Source organism: Vipera berus (assembly GCF_964194415.1).
Source record: "Vipera berus genome assembly, chromosome: 4".
Classification (NCBI taxonomy): domain Eukaryota; kingdom Metazoa; phylum Chordata; class Lepidosauria; order Squamata; family Viperidae; genus Vipera; species Vipera berus.
The window spans coordinates 97,346,722-97,365,769 of record NC_138206.1 but is presented as its reverse complement, the minus strand read 5'-3'; the positions used below and the strand labels follow the sequence as shown (position 1 = coordinate 97,365,769).

At 37.0% G+C, this 19,048-nt stretch overlaps 2 protein-coding genes across 3 annotated transcripts in view; one reads left to right on the top strand and one right to left on the bottom strand.

Moving 5' to 3' along the window:
* STK24 (serine/threonine kinase 24) overlaps positions 1–2,240 on the top strand; it is a 28,849-nt gene extending 26,609 nt beyond the window's left edge. Inside the window, exons 10-11 of the mRNA XM_081326829.1 lie at positions 1,197–1,333; positions 2,014–2,240. Of these exons, the coding sequence (XP_081182955.1) occupies positions 1,197–1,333; positions 2,014–2,050 (174 nt within the window). The 3' untranslated portion in view covers positions 2,051–2,240. The remainder of the gene's footprint in view (positions 1–1,196; positions 1,334–2,013) is intronic.
* A 4,483-nt stretch (positions 2,241–6,723) lies between these two features.
* Positions 6,724–19,048, bottom strand: part of FARP1 (FERM, ARH/RhoGEF and pleckstrin domain protein 1) — a 162,913-nt gene continuing 150,588 nt past the window's right edge. For both annotated transcript variants that reach the window (XM_081326826.1, XM_081326827.1), the window contains exons 24-28: positions 18,487–18,650; positions 15,777–15,884; positions 11,071–11,222; positions 6,970–9,501; positions 6,724–6,855 (exon numbers count right to left, since the gene is read on the bottom strand). In XM_081326826.1, the coding sequence (XP_081182952.1) occupies positions 9,420–9,501; positions 11,071–11,222; positions 15,777–15,884; positions 18,487–18,650 (506 nt within the window). In that variant the 3' untranslated portion in view covers positions 6,724–6,855; positions 6,970–9,419. The remainder of the gene's footprint in view (positions 6,856–6,969; positions 9,502–11,070; positions 11,223–15,776; positions 15,885–18,486; positions 18,651–19,048) is intronic.

Below are 19,048 nucleotides of genomic sequence, written 5' to 3'. Positions count from 1 at the left end.
ATGGATTTAGGCAAAAGCCCCTCTAGCCAAGACTGCCATTTGCTCCAAAAGCATGAGATGCAAGACCAGAAGTATCCCCAGATTGCAAACAATTTGTGACTGGGGCAGCCCTTTCTTCTCCACAAAAAAAGATAGAGGATCTCCATGATCTAGTCGTCCTAAATCACACAGCACTTGATCTTGTTAGGGCTGAGCCTGAGCCTTTTCTCCATCCATACCCTCACAACCTCCAAAATGGAGACGGAGCTTTGAAGACATTACTTGGGTGAAAAAGGAGCTGAGTAATCTGTGTCACCAGATGACTTCCCTCATCGGCTTCATGTGAATGTTAAATAGGAGAGAGGAGTCTGTCAAGCTCTGAGACATCCCACACGCAGGGGGTAGGGCTAGACTTCTCACTTCTAACTGGAACTGGCCTTGAAGGAAGAAAGAGGAGCCTGCTTCTTTTCCATGGCTTTAAGGCCAATTGAGAGCAGGGTGGGTGGAGAAACCAGCAACAGTGGGAGAACTTGGCTCGTCTTCCATTGTGATGCCAAAAAACTCCCGGCGAAGGAGGACCTGGGCTGTTGGCTGTCGTATGTGAAGGTGTTCCACATAAGACTTAACTAGGCATTTAGTACTGCAGTTCCTACTTTGCCCTTTCTTAAACTCTTATTCTGCTGAGTGTTAGTCAATAGTAAGATCTTCCTTTTTAAAAGGCAATAAAAATATCTCTTTTTTTTTGGCTTCTACCAGTGGAAATTCACTTCCAGTTTCAAATGCTAGGATTTTAAATGTAGTGAAAATGATGCGGTGTAATAAGTCTTTTTTTAGAACACCTCAGCCTCACTTGTATTGCTTCCCTCTACTTTTAAAAAGGATTTCTAATGTAGGGAAATAGGAGTGGTAAAGAGGAAGAGTAGTAGTTGTGATCAAAATAACAGAAATGGTCCTGTAGTGTTAGCAGTGTACCATCTGGATTATGTCTCTTATGTAAATTGACAAACGGTTGCTAATTTAAAGCTCATTGCATAGAAAATGTGTATTTTCTAATTTGCATTGATTTAAGGCTTATTCAGACTCTATAAAATGGTTTATAAGCACCCTGTATGTTTCCACACAAAGCACAGAGCTCTGTTGTTATTATTTTTTTATCCATACACATTTATTTTGCAAATGTTTCAGATGCTTCGAACTAATCCCCTTCTGATTTTTAGTTGAAAGAGAGAAGTCAAGCTTGTGGGGGGAACATGGGCTCCATAGAAGAACTGAGAGAGGCTATTTATTTAGCTGAAGAAGCTTGCCCAGGAATTTCAGATACCATGGTGTCTGAACTAGTACAACGGCTTCAGAGGTAATAATTAATTACAATAATAATAACAATAACAGCAACAACATTCATTTTGGACATAGTTACTACACCCATTTCCTATCATTATTCATATTCAAATCATTGGAGCGGTGTTTGGTCTTTATAAAAAGGATGATGATGATATTCTTAGAATGTTTAGAATACTTATTAATGAACTAAAATAGCAATATCAACTTAAAAGCAGTTTTAATTTTTATTGGACTGTTCCTATTGGACCATAGCAAATATTAGCTTCTATCAGAATAGGGTCAGCATAGTATTTTACTGATGGAAATATTTGCCTTTTTGTTTTGATGTTGGTGAACTTAAGCAAGCATCCCTGCTGCTGAAAGTCACAGATCCTTCCAGAATAGCAAATATGTTTTGGCTATTTCAATTTCAGATATAAAATCAGAAAAAAAGCTCATAATATTCTTTGATGGTGAAAGTTGTTTTATATACTGTGCATGGTATGTATTGGCCATTGGTACTGTATGTTTAGAAAATTTTAAAAACCTATAAGAAAGGTAGCTGGTTCCTAATCTTAATTCTTGCTAAGGACTCTGCTTTTAAGTGCAAGAGTATATTTTTCTAAATATTTGCAAGAGAGAGATTTTTTATTTGCTGTGTAAAACATTTTGTTCACTACTTTGGTTTTAATGACATGCTTTTTCTCTTCATAGGTACTCAGTATCTGGAGGGAGCAGTTCATCCCATTGAAGTCTGTGTGACCACCTTTGCTACTTCACTGAGACTCCTGCAGGCACCTGTTCTCAGGTTGGTCTTCCACAATTGGCAGGCAATCACATGGACATTCCCGAAGGTGCATCAACAACAGAAGAAGGTGTTTTAGCAAGATCACTGTTTTTCAACTCTGTATAGGGTTTTTTAAAATAATAATAATAATAATGCACATATTCAAAGGAGGTATCTTTCTACATTTCTGAGATGTAAATTTAGGATTTCAGTTAGGAACTAAAGCTATTGTGAAATCTCAGGTATCTTGTGTTAAGTCATTGGCCTTCAGCTCAAGGATCCATAGGTGGGTGGCATTTCAACCTGAAATGTGTGCACTAGTGGCACTGCCACCATTTTCTTTGTTTTAAGATTTTCTTTCAAGAAAGAAATGGAAGTCTGGAATTCAATCCCATGTTCCATGTTTACATTTAACATGGATTTGGGGTTTGAAAGAGTTGAAGGCAACTGCTTTAAGTAAAAAAAAATATGTGAATTGGATGTATTATTGGCTCTATGTACAAATTTGTATATAATCACTTTTTTACTGAAATTTGCTTGACATGCATACGGATTCCTCTGTACAAATTGCCAAGTACTTCTGTAGATGATACTAGTGAGGTAAATATTTTGACAGATAGATCAACTTATTATAGGCTTGTCTTTGTTTCGATAAAAATTTTAAATTGTATTATAGCAGGTTTTGCTTGATCTTTGTTTATAGGTCAGAAATAAAGCCGTGCTATAAAAATCTGGTTTATACCTCAGATGCAGATTTTTTTTTTGTTAGACAGTAGCATTCTTTTTTTGTTTCTAATCATGGTACGAAACTGATTGTTTTAATTTAGGACATCATATTCTTTGGAGTTCTCTCTTATCTTCATGGTTTTATATCTTGTTTAAAATTGTGCCAATCCAAAGTTTAAATTTGTTTTTAATAGTTTTATTTTGGAATTAATCTTAACATATAACTGAAAAAGGCACTTTTTTATATGCTTCTTAGAAATCCTGGATAAATAATGGCAGTTTTGCAAAATGCTGGTTATAAAAAGAATTTTAAAAATGTGAGCAACTTTAGTTACAATCATTGAAATCAGAATTTGGTCTTAGTTTAATATCTGCAATTCATTGTGTGGTAGAGGAAGATATATGAAATGTCATTAAGATCTAAAATAAAAAACTGCAGTTTCACTTTAAGAGGTAAGAACTAGTACAGTATAATTCTTGTCTATTGTTAAAATAAATACATGATAGAAATCCCATCTGAATTTTTATTTTGAGGTATTTGGAGAAAGTGGAATAAAAATGTAGTTAAAAGGGTGTGGTTAGTCAAGAATTTTAGAAGGGGCTTTGTTGATTTACAATAACATGTTTTCAATATTATTACACTGTTTCGATTTCAACATGAAATCAACATAGTAACTCTAAAAGACAACTTGCTGTAAATGATTTCACCCTATGACCAAGCCTTGGGTGAAAATCTCCTTTCTACTTTGTTTTGAGAAAAACATAATAATGGATTAAGGGATAGGCACATTGTGTCAATGGAAATGAACTCACTGCATATTTAGGACCTGTAATATCGTCTCATCAATGTAAAGATTGAACTATTTACTAAATTTTACTGCCTTATATTTGAGTCAGCCATGCTGCCATCCCATCAGAGTGGGTGTGATGTTAACTGGATGGATTTTGTGTTAAGTCTCTACCCCAGTGTTTACAGTCTGTGAAATGTAGCATGATGTAAGCTACATGTTGAATTAGGATAAGATAGGTGAGAGATCTCTTTTGAGTTTTCAGCTAAGCTTGTATGCACTCCCAGATCTGGTAACCTTTGATTGCAAGAATGTTGACTGAAATATTTTGTAAATGGAAACCAAAAAACCTCAATGACTTGCTCTTTGAAATTAGTAAATTAATATTTTGTTAGAGCTATGTTCTTTTACAAATGTGGTTTTTCCAACAAACACTGTTTATTTTAAACCAGTTAAAAGATTACTATTTTGCCAGTTTGCTGTTTGAGCCAGTGCAGTTTATTTAAATATCAGTTTGACTTAATCCCAATAAATTGTAAATATGCATAGAATTTTAAAATGACATTTGTTTGATATACATGAAACAACTTGGTGAAAGCAAATTGTCTTTGCATTATATTGTAATGAAATTTAAATTCTAAAACACCTTTTGTTGTTTCGAGTCCCATTTTTACTCTGACTGTGTAACTTTAGAGTACTGTTTATTGATCCTTTAAACATTGTTTTAGAACTGTCCTAAAAAAAATCCAGCATTGCAGTGTTGTATGTATTCAGGATTATTCTTTGGCAATTGGTAGCAGTTTCCTGTGTATTAACTAAGGTAATATTTCTGTCGTAACCGTTTTACTTAAGGGCACCAAAATTTGCTGATGTAGAGTGGAGAAATTTCCCATTTTGCATAATGAAATAGCTAAGCAATCTAAAAGTAAGCTAAGTCTTTCAAACTGCAAAGGTTTTCTATCTGGGTCTATTGGGCCACTTTTTAAGTATTAATTAGAAGATATATTTCCATTATAGCCACACAGTTGTAAACGAACTCTGAGACCACTGGTTTTTCTTGTGAAATTGTGAGAAGTTGCTCCTGTTTACTCATATTTAGGTGCCACTCTCCGCATACACCACTTGGAGTTCATTGCACTACATTTTGTTTGGTTCTTGACCCTAATATGAAGCATTTTGTATGTTACATAATTTTCAGTATTGATATTTTTGTAATAGTTTAGAACCCATTGAAGTGTGCTTTTGAAAATAGTGGAATTTTGCAGTCATTAGTGCACACGGGTGTATTGTATATTGGCTTATATATGTATCAATGGATGGAAGAATTTTGAACTTGAAAGATGACAGGTATTTGGGATACAAAGTCCTGAAATATATAGGCAGTGAGCCAAAGCACAAATACAAAACTAGACTTCACTGTGTTCTTGTAATCTGCTACTGAATTGAAGTCATAAATACACAAAATGGCAAAGCATTTTAAAGGCTTACTGATATTATATAAATGTTCATGGGCAGGAGTCCATTTTAACAACCAAATGAAATTTTACTAGTCAGCAATTATTTGTGGGTTTGGAATGCTGTGAAATACCTGTACCCATAGAATGCAGACAATTGAATTTTGCAAAGTTACTTTGTGGCTTTTCCATCTATTGATTTTTTTCCCCTTTTGGCACCCATAATGTATATGGACATATACAAAATCTTAGTAACACTTGTGTACCTGACAAAGTAGAAAGTTAGTCCAGCAATGTGGAAAGGATATATTTCTTTTGTTTTCATTTCCAAAATTTATAAAATGAATTAGCAACGTTAAGTTATGGCTCTTTCATTTTGTCCAAACAAGTCATTTCACATTGAAAGTGTTTCAATTAGCATATAAAATCCTCCTTTCCATTATATACACAACATAAAGGGTATATAACATTGTACACTAGAATACTTGTAATATTTCAGAAAATTACACTAAGTATCCCAGAATATTTCCTGGAAAGTTTTCAATTTAAAACACTCTAGTAAATCTCACTGGTCTCTAATCCATTTTATGCCATAATAAATTGGTTAAGATGTCGCAAGACTTTATTTTTGCTCTTTTAGGTTAGCATAGTTATACTGTTGTACATTATGGTGAACTAGAAATGTTCTTAATTAGAGATGTTTAATTGTTAGAGCCATAAATCAACTTTAAAAGTCTTCAGATTTAAAATTATTGATACTAGAAAGAGAGCAGTAACTGTATATTTCTGTCATCTAATAACTTTTGGTAAAGAGTCTGAATATATGAAGCATTTACATAATTGAGTAATTCACAGTTGCTGGATAAAATATTCTAAGTATGAACTTGATGCTTTTTTAGAGAAACATAAAACTATGATTTCCTTTCTGAATTATGGCAAAGGTCTAACTCTGGCCAACAGTTGCTTCTTGAAAACGCACAACATAGCAGTCTAATATCTGGCTTATATTTTTCATAAGCATCTGGGAATGCCTTTTTTAATCTCTCTCCATGGAGTCCCATTTTTAGCCACCATGCGACATATGCAACGAAGACCTATTCTTTGATCAGGCTCTGTTTACTTCTGTAATTCTGCTGTTTATAACCTGTATGCAGTATATTTGCTTATGTCAGATATCAACCTATTCTCAAAACCTTGTATGTTTCATGACACAGAAATAAAAAAATACAACCATTTTGATATGTCATTGAGCAGCGTATTTATATCACACGTTTTACAAGAAAGTAGACTTCAGAATTTAGTGACACTTAAGGGAAAAACAGAACCATAAGCTATTGTATTATTGTAACTCCAAATACTGTTATGGTTGCCATGTTCTGGAAGAATGGACGTAAATATTCTTATCAAACTGTTGGTTGTGTACAAATGGAAATATGGCCTAAGAATTTTTAGTGTTTTTCCCCCCAGTCATGACTCGACTAAAACACAATCACAAGGGAGGTATATATACTTTTTGAAATCAGTTTCGATATAGGAAGTGTCATGCATATATGAGTAAGTCTAGACCCGTACCACATATCTGCTTATCAGCTTTCCAATCAGTTATTTTGTGAAACGGTCACACAGTATCTTGCCAAACTGATGAGGATGGCTTGTGTCATTCGGGAGTTGTTGAGTTCCTTTCTTTAGTTGGTCCAATTTATATATAAAAATTCAAGGAAATGGAATTAGCACAAACTGTTTCAGTTAATTACTTATTAATTAGTTCTAATTATTTGAAACCAAATATAGAAGTGCATAACTATACCATATACCAGGGGTCTTCAAACTTGGCCCTTTTATGACTTGTGGACTTCAACTCCCAGAATTCTGGGAGTTGAAGTCCACAAGTCATAAAAGGGCCAAGTTTGAAGACCCCTGCCGTATACCTTTGGAATAAAGGGGGGGGGGAAACCCTTATATCCACTTTCAGTGCTGTTGCTGCTTTATTTAGGAACATTAATATTAAAAAAGGAGGTGTGATTATTATATTTTGTATGGAAATCTAAATGGCAAGAGCTGAAAGCAAAAATAGCTATAAAGCAGTGTTCCTGCAAGAGGTCTCTGATAGGTAATAGAAAACACTGAATAAGTGATTTGTGCTCATAGTATTTATATCCTGAGAAACAAGATAGTGGCAAAAGCTGAAAACTTCTGCCACCCTTAGCATTACAATAGTGTGACTCCCTAAGAAGCAAATTCAGCTGCTAAAACCAGACTATGCAAACCTTGCTGAACAGAAAAGGCACAAGCTAAAAGCTGCATCTAGTAAATAAGAAAAATGGGTCACAAGTTTGCACAATGATTTTATATGACCTTCAAAATAATTTGCAAAACCTACTCTAAATATAGTTCCAGCTGTTTTCTTTTTACTTCCTTCTTTTCCCAATCTAGTTGTAGTTGTTTACTTCTCTAAGAAACAAAAGAGCTGGGGAGAGACATAATGAGGCCAGCAGCAACCTAGTTGACTTTTTTCATCTTCTTGCTACCACTTAAAAGCAAAACAATTAAAAAGGAGTGCCCTTTTTTACAGCAACAAGGGTCTACAAACAATCTTCCAGGATTCAGCTTCAATCTAATGGCTTAGCTGGAAAAATCAAACCACAGCCTGGGGGGGGGGGGGGGAGAGAGGTATTGGAGAGAAAAAGTTTTGAACCAATCCTGGATTGCAAAATGCATTTTGGGATATGTAGGCCAAAGAAAGGTTCGTGCAAATGGCTGGGCAGGTTTTCATGGACTCATTTTGATGAACCTATGTAAGTTGCCTAAATCAGTTGCACACACATAAATTATGTGATACAAGCTATGCATGTTCAAAATAAGTTTTTGTAAATGGCAAGGAACAAACATCTTGACAAGAAACCCTCAGAGCTATACACTGTTTAAAGCTGTTGAGGTATTTTATTCCCTTTTCTGTAAGCAAATCTTAAAACATGTTTATACAACAGAGCCTCTATATTTGCCAAACCTGCTCTTAAAGCAAGAGATTGATACAGTAGAAACCATTTTTCTTAAAATGTGTGACGTGGTGGGATTCATATTACATCTAATAATACACAATATTTCAATCGCTGGAAAGTTTATACTCTCAATCAAATCTTTAGAACAGCCTTTCTCAACTTGGGTTCCATGAAAGGTCATTATTATATTAACAAAATACTGTTTTTTTTAACTTTGTGTGCCATGCAATGTCAACACTTCCAAAGGTGGGAATTTTTACATGCTGCTAATCATAGTGAGCTTTAGATAGAATCATTTTTATGCAAGGGTTCTCTGAGCCCTGAAAATTATTTCAAGGCTTCCTCCAGGGGAAAAATGGTTGAGAAAGGCTGTTTTGGACTCTTAATCGGGCTGGACATTGATTAAATGAACATATTTAAGGCTATCTAATTGCTTCCAAATTTGTACAGACAGAATATGAATGGATTTATAGTACCACTTATAAAGGTGCAGAAGTACAGAGTATATTGGGACAAAACATTACAGAAACAAATGTTTCCTTTGAAGAGATGCACCTGCATCTGTTCTTACTGAAACACCAATTTTCTGACAAAAAATTAATGCCACAATCCTTGTAGAACACAGATATTAACATTTTGTTACACCAATTATTATACCATCTTAAATTTCCTAAGACATTGTTACGAGTACTTCATGGAGTAAAATACGTAAACTGTTTCTCGGGCATGATTTTCTATCTCACTATTAATTTTCATCAGAAAAAAGCAGGCAAACCCATCTGACAATATCGGAAGGAAATATTTCCAACTTTTAGAAGTGAGATGAATTGAACAAACTACATATTTGGCTGCCAGTTTTAATTCTTACAAGCAAACTGTGTAGAAACATCAAAAATAAAAGAACTTTACCTTGAAGATTTATGTTGAGGTGGTGAAGTTAATAGATTAGAATAACCAAAACAAAAATCAGTCCAAAACTCATTTTGAGGGTCTGTATATTAAAGAAGAGGCATCAGGTTTTCAAGGAAGTATAAAAAAAATGAAGTTGCTACAAAAATTGGTCTACATATTTCTGGTGCAAATTTTTTGAGGTGAAGAAATATCTTTTGGCATTTGGCACTCCAAGGACAATATTTTAATACTGGCACAAGCTAAAAAAAACCACACCAAAGAACAAATACAAGACACAAAACCCTCACATGGCTGATAATAGTAAACAAACCTGTAGAGGCATTATTTCAAAAGCTGATCCAAAACATTTTTAATAGATTTGTGTTTTACTAAATCTTAAAAGGGGAAAGAAAATAAATTCAAATATCCGCTAAAAAGCAGCAGTTGCTGGAATGAACCATTTGGAGTTCAGCCATCAATAAACATGGGATTCTTCATGACTTAATACATGGACACGCGAGGCTGGGCCTGTGGCACTTCGGATTACCTCCATCCACCTAAGCAATAAAAAGACAAACATCAGGACTTCCTACACTGTACAGGTGGGAAGCTTTTCTATTGTGGATGTGGCTTCACAGAAGACATTTGCCTATTAGGTGAATTAGGGAGAGATCAGTAGGGTGGGAAAAGGGAAGGAGTAGGTGGGTCTCCTGTCTGCATAAGACAGAACGTTTTTTCCCAATTCTATGTCAGCCTGTTCTTCCAACAGCTGATCTGGTTGGCCAGAATGGAATGGAGTTGGGGAAGAACAATGGAGATGACTCCTCCCATTGGTTGTCCCAAAGATATTGGTTGTCTTTCCCATCCTAATAGCCTTGCTAAGCAATTTGAGATTAAGAGGACCCCAGTAGGATACAGAAAAAAATGACCTGGAATGCCAGTCTTTGTTCCACTCATTTGAAGTTCATCTCTCTGGGACAACCAAGGGATTCTGATGGGATCTCATATGGGAACAGTTTAAAACCTCCACTCTGAATAGAGTGGTGGCAGAAGGGGAAAAGAGGGTAGTAATGGTTAAATACAAGAGGTTTCTGAGATTTCTCAACCTCCCAGAATTCCCCAGCCAGCATGAAGTCCACCCATCCTAAAGTTGGTGGAATTTGAGAAACTCTGCACTTAACCACCATTTGTAAGCTAAACTTAACCTATATTATAGAGTAAGACACATATATTTAAGTGGATTTTGCTAAAGAATATTTAGCTTTCGCTATAGAAAGTTTGGAAATTTTCAAGACCAGTACTTCACTTTTTTGTTAGATGGAAATGATTATTCAGATTGCTAATGTTCTTGGCTGTTTCTTACTCTTACTTACCAACCCCATCCCAAATAATTTTTGTCATGAACTATCACATTTCAGTCTGTACATGGAAGTAAACAATCTATGGGTCATGATATCCTAAATGTACATGCCTGGGTTCAAAGACAGACTACCTTAGATCTAAGTCATACATAGAACATTTTGTTCACTTCTACTATGAATTATATCTATAACTTGTTTCTCAACAAAAATGAACCCCTTCTAACGCTTGTGGGATGTGAGAGGACTTATACAATCTTCCCTTTCCTGGGTGAATAATTCTGCACATGTTGCAAAAAATATAATAAATTGTTTATATCAATGACTTAGTATTCTCACAAAGAACTACCAAAATATTTGGGGAATTTTTAACATTACAATCCATATTCCCCATTTCAAAACTTTAGATACCTCTCATTTCACTTTCACAACATTTTGATATTATTTCACAAGATGTTACAAGATTTTAAGTGTTTTTAAAATGGCTTGTGACGTCTTAATACTGATACAAGATTTTGGAAATGATGCATGAGATCAGCAAAATAAAATGTGATTTAGTAATCTTGTGTGATTCCTGGGTCTGGACTGGAAAAGTGCACCCAACTTACATTTTGTAGGAAGCAAAGAATTTGACATCTTAGCTCCTTGGTAGAACTCATGCTGCTTTACTTAAATTGACTGGATTATAACAGTACTTATTACCCATCCATTTTTAATGATAGAATTTAACAGCATAGTATGTAGTAAAATCAGAGTAAACAAACATACCTTTCAAATGTATATTCACTCTCCGCCCTAAAATAGTACACATGGGATTTGAAGTGTAGCTTAAAGACATAGTCTTTATTAATGTTCTCAGATTCAGAAGGAATGGTAAGAGAGTAGCCCAGCAGAGGAAGGCTAGCTAAGGGATGATTGTCCTGAAAACAAAAGGCAATAAAGTTGTAGCAATAGCAAAGGTCCCGCTTCACAAATTAAAGAGCTGCATGCAAAGAGCTTCAAAACTATTTTCCTACCATCAAATCCCAATATCTTTCAAGTAAAAGACAAAAACCCAGGAAGATCCTCCCCAAATGGCTTCTTGTCTTGCCACTGCACACAGGCTTATAGGTTTGGATTTGCCCAAGCTTCTCTTTTCTTAGATTTTTATCACATCTTTTCTTTCATGTACAGCTCAAGGCAGCAAACATACCAATTCTTCCTATTTTCCCCAGAAAAGCAACCTATTTGGTGAGTGAAGAATGAGTGTCTGGCCCAAAGTTACCCAGCTATTTTTTTCATGCCCAAGGCAGGACTAGAACTCACTGTCTCCGGGTTTCTAGGCCAGCACCTTCACTGAACTCACAGCCCAGTGAATGAATGAAGGAATTTACATACGATTTATATGGCTGCTCATCTCACACAGCTGACTCTGAGCAGTACCCAAGAATAAACCAAAGACCCTGCTCATAAAAATCAGCAACAGAGTTTACCTAACCTTCTAAACCAAACACCTAGAGCACGGGTGTCAAACTCAAATCGCGTGACGTATTGCGTCATTTTTTTGCCTTTGTGGAACTGGGGTGGGTGTGGTCTGCATGTGACACATCTGGGCTGTGGGCCGCCAGTTTGACACCCCTGACCTAGAGGAAACAACCAGGTGCTTTACAAAAGGTGATTCTCAAGTCCAGAAGGCAGTCTCTTCCCCGTATTCTGTATCGCACTGGAACTGAGAAGAGTTTCTGTGAAAGAGACCCCACACCTATTGCACCTAAATATGAACCCCTACTGGCACAATTACTACACTCCCTATAACATGATGGCTGTAAACATAGCTTCTCATGTTCCTGTTGTGCACAAGTGAAAAGGAGAGGCTGCTCATCATTCTGTGGCCTTCAAGTGGTTATTTGTGAGTTATATGGAATATGGCATGGAGAAGATGGTCAGAATATTCTATGGTTCTGGTAAACTCTTGGATGACACCTTCATCCACAATGCACTGGTGACTCTGTTCCTTATCTCAGTTTCTCAAGGTGATGCAAGCAAAGTTTCCACAGTACATACAGGTACGTACATCCTCGCTTATCAACTACTCATTCAGAAACCATTCAAAGTTACAAAGGTGCTGAAAAAATAATTATATGACCAATTGATGACCATTTATTATTGTTGCAGTTCATGAACACAATTACAGTCATTATGTAGTGTTCTGAGTCTGATGTGTTTTTTTCTTCCTCCCACCTACTTGGAGAGGAAGAGAGGAGGAGAGAGACTGTAGAGGAAGGGATTGCAAGAGAGTAAGTTGTTTGCTCTTCTACACATCAAAAACAATGCAACTGTACTGGCAGCCTGGAGTTAGGACCCACAAATGCACTATGCAAACAGCTTGCAATATTTTCATGAAATCTCTTTCTATCCAATCTCTGCTCTGCAAAGGAGGACAGGGTAGAGAGATTGACAAGGAAGAGACTGAGAATAAACTATTAGCTCTTCTATACATGAAAAATAGTGTGATTATGCTATTAACAGGAAAGTGGTCATGTAACTACAATTTTTGATGTTCTCTGCTGGCTTCCCAAGTCAATGGGGAAGCTGGAAGGAAGTTGGAAGTCTCAGTCACATGATGTCCTCACTTAATAACAAATAGGACTGCAGAAACTGCCATTGCTAAGTGGCACAAATAGGCAATGTTCAACTTTATGACCATGTTGCTTAGTGATGGGGATTCTGGACTAGCACTACCTTTTACGGGCTTGCTTCATGAGAGTGTCAGCTGGCGGCCCCCAGGGGGAGAGCATGCTCTGGGGCGCGCCAGCCCTTTGGAATCAATTACCGGTTGAGCTCTGGATGGCTCCCGACCTTCGTTCTTTCCGCCGTGATCTGAAAACCTACTTATTTGAACAGGCCGGCCTGGTCTAGGGTTGGGGTATTTTTAACTATTTATTGTTAGGGCTAAATTAATTTAATCTTACTTTTAACTTTTGTATGTAGTACTTTTATTGCCCTGTACACCGCCCTTAGTCCTTCGGGAGAAGGGCGGTATAGAAATTCAATAAAAAAATGGACAATATATACACACATACAGTTTCCACAAGAAATCTCCGTCCAAGCGAAGTAGTTAACTACAGCATTTCATATATTTATGGCACAGTGTCTTAAAGAGCATAAGATAGGAAGCACATCAAAGCCACGGCAAGGAGAAATAGGGAGAGTGCCATCTTCTTCTTTAACTTCCCCCTTAGCTGACATCAAAAGTATATTTGAAGGTGGTTCAATAAAGATTTTCTCAAGAAAAAGCCCCTAGTTCTGGTGATTGCTCTGATCCTCAAGATAATGATGTTTTAGTAACGAAGCAAATCATTACACACTCTTATGTGTGATGCACAGAGTCCACAAAGAACCCACTAGACAGAACAAGAAGGCAAAAAGCAGAAAGAATGAGGCTGCATTGCCTATTTTGTTCCGTCATTGATTTTCTGTGCTCCATCTGCTCCCAATCTGTTCGGTTCCTCTGTTTTCCACACACAGCCATATCTGTGCCAATGTAAATCTGGACATCACTTTTCAACTGCTACTTTCTTACTATAACTTAACCTTTTCCAACAGCAAAATACCACACCAAGAATAACCTTCTTTTTTGGGGGCAGGCAGGAGCGGAGAGTATGTACCTAGGTAATTTTTTTTAAAGGATTAACATGTCTGCAAGTTAGTAGTGGTCTGGATAGCAGATTTTTGTAGCAGTGCAGACTTCTGCAGATAAAAATTGGATTAGTTATTATCTGCAGAGTTATTAACTATGCATTTCCACTTAAACAGTCTAATTCTGAAATACTGAAGCATTTAGAATTCCCAGAAATCCATCAAGTGCCTTTGGAATAAACTGTAGAATTCAGTGCTGATTTTTCTCTCCAAGTTGTTCATCCATAATTAATTATCCCTGCAGCTAATCCATTTTCTGTAAAGTGTTTCATATTAATTAATCTCAAATATCCTTGAGTGTACCCTTCCTCACAGAAATGAAATGTATGAACCAAAGCCACCACTAACAGAATAGCAACTTTCAAACAGCACTCATGAAAGTGCACAATTTTCACTGCAGAAATTTCTAATACAGGCTGTCCTTGACTTGTGACCATTCAAACCAACTGTTTCAATTGTTCAACTAGCTGAGAGCTAGTTTGGTCCAGTAGTTAAGGCAACCAGGTGAGAAACCAGGAGAGTGTGAGCTGTGGTCTCACCTTAGTCATGAAAGTTGGTTGAGTGACTTTGGGCCAGTCACTCTCTCTCAGTCCAATCCACCATTGTTGTTGTGGGGAAAAAGAGGAGGAAGGACTATTATGTATACCACCTTGAGTTACTTATAAACAGTAATAAAGGCAATATTAAAATCTAATAAATAAATCAGCAACTATCAGCAACAAAGTTACAATGGGGCTAAACAAATGGTGGTTACAACCAGTTCTTGGCATTCCAGCAGTCCCAATACCCCCATGGTCATGTGATCATGACTGGGGTGCTTGGCAACCCAGTTGCACTTATGACCGGTTGCCAAGCACACCGCAATTATGCAGTTGCCATTTGCAACCCTTCCTGCTGGCTTCCTAAGAAAGTCTATGGGGAAGCTAGCAGGAAGATTGCTAGTCACTGAGGTAAGTCTTTCCACTTGTGCACCCTTCCCCAGATCCTCTGCAATTGCATTTTGTCAGCTTCTTATGCACCCTGCATATCGTCCCAACACCAGAATGCCCCCATGCACCCACTCTGACTTGTGTGGCAGCTCTTGCACGCCTCCTGAACTCTTCCTCATTCTCATTACACATCTTGTGCACCCTCTTGCAGTCCCTTACCCTTCCTAACTCACAGAACACCTCTCATGGACCCTTCATATCCTCCATGCAATACCCCTTGTACATCTCTTGCGCATCCCCATACACACTACCTGAGCCATGCAATAATCCAGTACACTCCCTTGCACTCTCCCCAACCCACACCACACCTCTCACTCACTTTCTCACTTCCCCTATTGTCTTCTTCGGCCCACACAGCGCGTCTCTCACAGCCCCTCTCACTCTCCACAACTCATGTGACACTCTTGCACAATTCCTTGCACTGTCACGCACTCTCTCTCTCTCTCTCTCTGACCCTTTCCCCTATCCCCTTGTTCCATCCCTCACCTGGCAACAGCCACTCATCTGCCTATGGGTAACTTGAACTTCTCGCTGCCTTTCCTATGCCTGTAGGATGCGGAAAGCTGGTAAGAATTTGTCTCACCTAATGACTGTAATAATGAGGACTGCACAGATTGCCATTGTTCAGTGATGCAGTCAGGCTTTACAAGTACATTACTTAGTGATGAAAAGTCTTATCCCAATTGCTGTCATAAGTCAAGGACTACCTATACTACCTCTCCTGAGATTAATCAAACTGCATTTCAATCCTCTAATGTGAAAAAGGCAACATAAAGATTATTTTCTCCTTTCAGAAGAATTAATTACCTGGTGAGATTTGTAGAAAAACATGCAGAAGTTGGTGAACACCACCCAAAGCTTCTGCCACCCATTGCTGTTTTTGAATTTTCGCAGAAGGTTTCCAGAGAGTTGGTTCTGAAAAAAGGAGGGAAATAGTACAACAAACAAAATAAAATACATGAAGAAGGTAAAACAAGATGATGGGAAAAGCAGGCAAGGCTCATGTAGAATGGCATTTTTTCAGCCTAAATTGAAACAGTTTATTTTTGTCTGTTGAAAATGGTAATAAATCGCGTTTCAAGTTTCTGAACTGTTTCATTCAGTGAGGTCAGCTTGTAAGTTGAATCTAGCAAGAAATAAATTATCTGCTGTTACCTTATTAGAAGCCCCACTTAAACTGAGGTGGTGTTGGCAGACATGCAATTTTCTTGACAAAGTTACAGAAGCGTTTTGCCCTTGCCTTTTTTCCAGAATGGTCTCTTGACTTCCTGGCTTATGTTCTGGGCCTGAAATTCCAACCCTCTCTTCCAACTAGTTACTAGGGCTACTAGCCCTGCTTTGCTCCTGAGATCAGCCAAGACCAGCTAAGTGCAGCCACTTGCTGAAACACATTTGATGCTGGAGTATTTATTTTTAAGGGTGTGTGGCTAGAAAACAATGTTACTATGATTTTAAGTTATAATTCTTTGTGCTGGTGGGAAAATTTATAAAGAATATTTCACACAACACCACTATATAAAAGGGTCCAGAAAAACGAACGTATTTCTCTTAAGTCATCTTTAGAAAGGTAGCTTAATCACAATAACTTAAGCCCCACTGATTTTATTAGGTAAAACTTAAATAGATTGTAAAGTTGCATAAATGAGAGGCTTTGTTTTGAATTAAGTGTTTGACAACTTTTTTTTGATGAAATAGTTAAATTAAGGTGCTTTGGATTAAATGTGTGCCTACCATATATTTGAAAGAAGCTAATGCTAAATATCAAATACATCCAATGATTATGACAAAGGGAAGATAAAAACACACTTTAGCTTAAAAATAATCAGTCTTGCTGAATCTTTGTTCTCTTAGTGGGAAATTTTATTATTCTTTTTGTTCTGCTTGACGCTTAGCAGGATAATGAACTAGGCTCTTATCAAAACAGCTAAAAGGAAACACTGTTACCTTCCAAATTGTCAACAGGGCTAACAAGCTTTTTACTGTGTTTTGAAAGCTTTTATTTTGACCCATTCCAGTTTCAAAAAACCAGACAGGATGTGTGTGTACTGGAATACAATAACACACATGTAGTCCTAATTCTCTACTTTTGATTTTGGTTACCTCATTTTCTGAAGGGTATCATAAAAGGACAGGCTTTGCATTCGGTACCAGCAGACATATGAAATGGAAACAGGCCGCTGATCACTGATCAGTCCAACAGGTGGGGAAGGACAGTCATTGACAGTGAGAGGGTCTTCTAGCACAAGAAAAAGAGAAAGAAGGAGGGAAAGAAGGAAAGACACAGAGAGAAAGCATAAACTATAATGTTGATGTGACATTAAACACAGAATTAGGAAAGCATGACTGTAACTTGCTGGTCATGGGAAAAGCTGTGGAACTAAAGACAGTTGTGTGAGTGCAGATGGACCTGCTTCTAGGTTGTTTGATGTGATAAACTCCAAGTATGTGAGGGAAATCTGGCGGCAACGTTTGTCACCCTATTGATCCCCAGAGGTGAAGTCTTAGTATGATTCTCACAGAATATGCCACACACACTCTCAGAAGTAAGATCAAATGTATTTGGAGAGAATTACAACCAAGTATGTCTGAATCCAAGGGAACTATTTAGTTCTTTAAAAATGTTATTTTTAAAGCTATAGAACCTTTTATTCTATAAAACTAAGACATGTATATCCAGTGTGTTCCCTGATGTAGCCAAAACAACCTAGAGGCATTCCTTTGGAAATGGGTGTCTGCAGGTACCTTAAAGAAGCTAAACCAATTTATAATTTAAATGAAATTCTATGTTATTTTTTCATCTTCAACTCAATTTTATAAAAAAATTGTTGTGCTTCAGAAGAACTGTTTTCTTCTATTTTTCAACAGAGTTGAATGGAGCCTTATTTTATGAAGAAGAACTGAAAGCAGAATAACAATTATGATCTCCACAAATGTCCCCTTTATCTTTGATAAAATTAAACACTGAAGTTCCATATAAAAGCTAACATGAATTGATATGAGAATGCAATACTCTCCATGCAAATTTCATTGATTTGGGATGAGAATGTTTTGGATTCCATACCTCATTAATCTGTATCAAATTGGTTTAGCTACAGCCAAAATACATCTTTAAAAATACACAGAGAAATCTCCTCTGATAAAGAAAACATGAGAGAAGCAGATAAGCCTGAGAGGAGAATATTGTAAGACTCCAGAGAATAATAGACAGCAGAAAATAAAACAAATTGCACATTTCAGACTGCAGCTTATAGACAGACCTATTGCCCTTTCCAAATATACTGAGGATTTTTAAAAAAATACTCAGAAGGACCCCTCTTGATATCAACATATAGAAATTAATTTAGAAGCATGAAAGGTTTCACATGAAAAGTAAAATTATTCATAAATTGCCTGAATGTCTTTTGAATGGACTTAATGTAGTTTCCAATTGACCAAGAGGGCAATGATTGGAAAGGAAATGGTGCCTGAGCAAGATGGCTCTTTCGAGCTGCAGTCCAAGTAATTTTGAGCCAGATACCTCCACTGCAATACTGAAGTCGACCATAGAGACACTGGTATTTCTGTGCCAGCAGACGTGCACCGTAGTGTTGCCACGGTGAGGAGCCTGACGTTCAAGCGAGGTGCGGGATGCAGTGAGATCGTCTTCTGATTCCTGGTCTACAGTGGACTCCTCGGGAGACTCTATGAAGTGCAGGGAAAAAGCCTCTTTTTTTTTTCTCCTCTTGTATAAAATATGGAGCATGAAATCATAAGCAAAAGACTATCTTTGATACAGGGAAATCTCCAAAATGGTGAAGAAGCCATCTTAGTGCCTTGTCTGTTTTGAGTTGGTTGTATAGGGAAAACATGAATATGGAAGGAGATTAAGATATTTTTTTCCCTGACAAGAAATTAGTGGCCAATTGATTAATCAATAACTCATTATGGGATTGTGCACAGGAACATTATTATTTTCTATAACAGTGTTTCTCAAAGATAGCAAGTTTAAGATGTGTGGACTTCAATTCCCAGAATTCCCCATGAACCATGTTGGCTGGGGAATTCTGGGAGCTGAAGTCTTAAATTTGCCAAGATTAAGA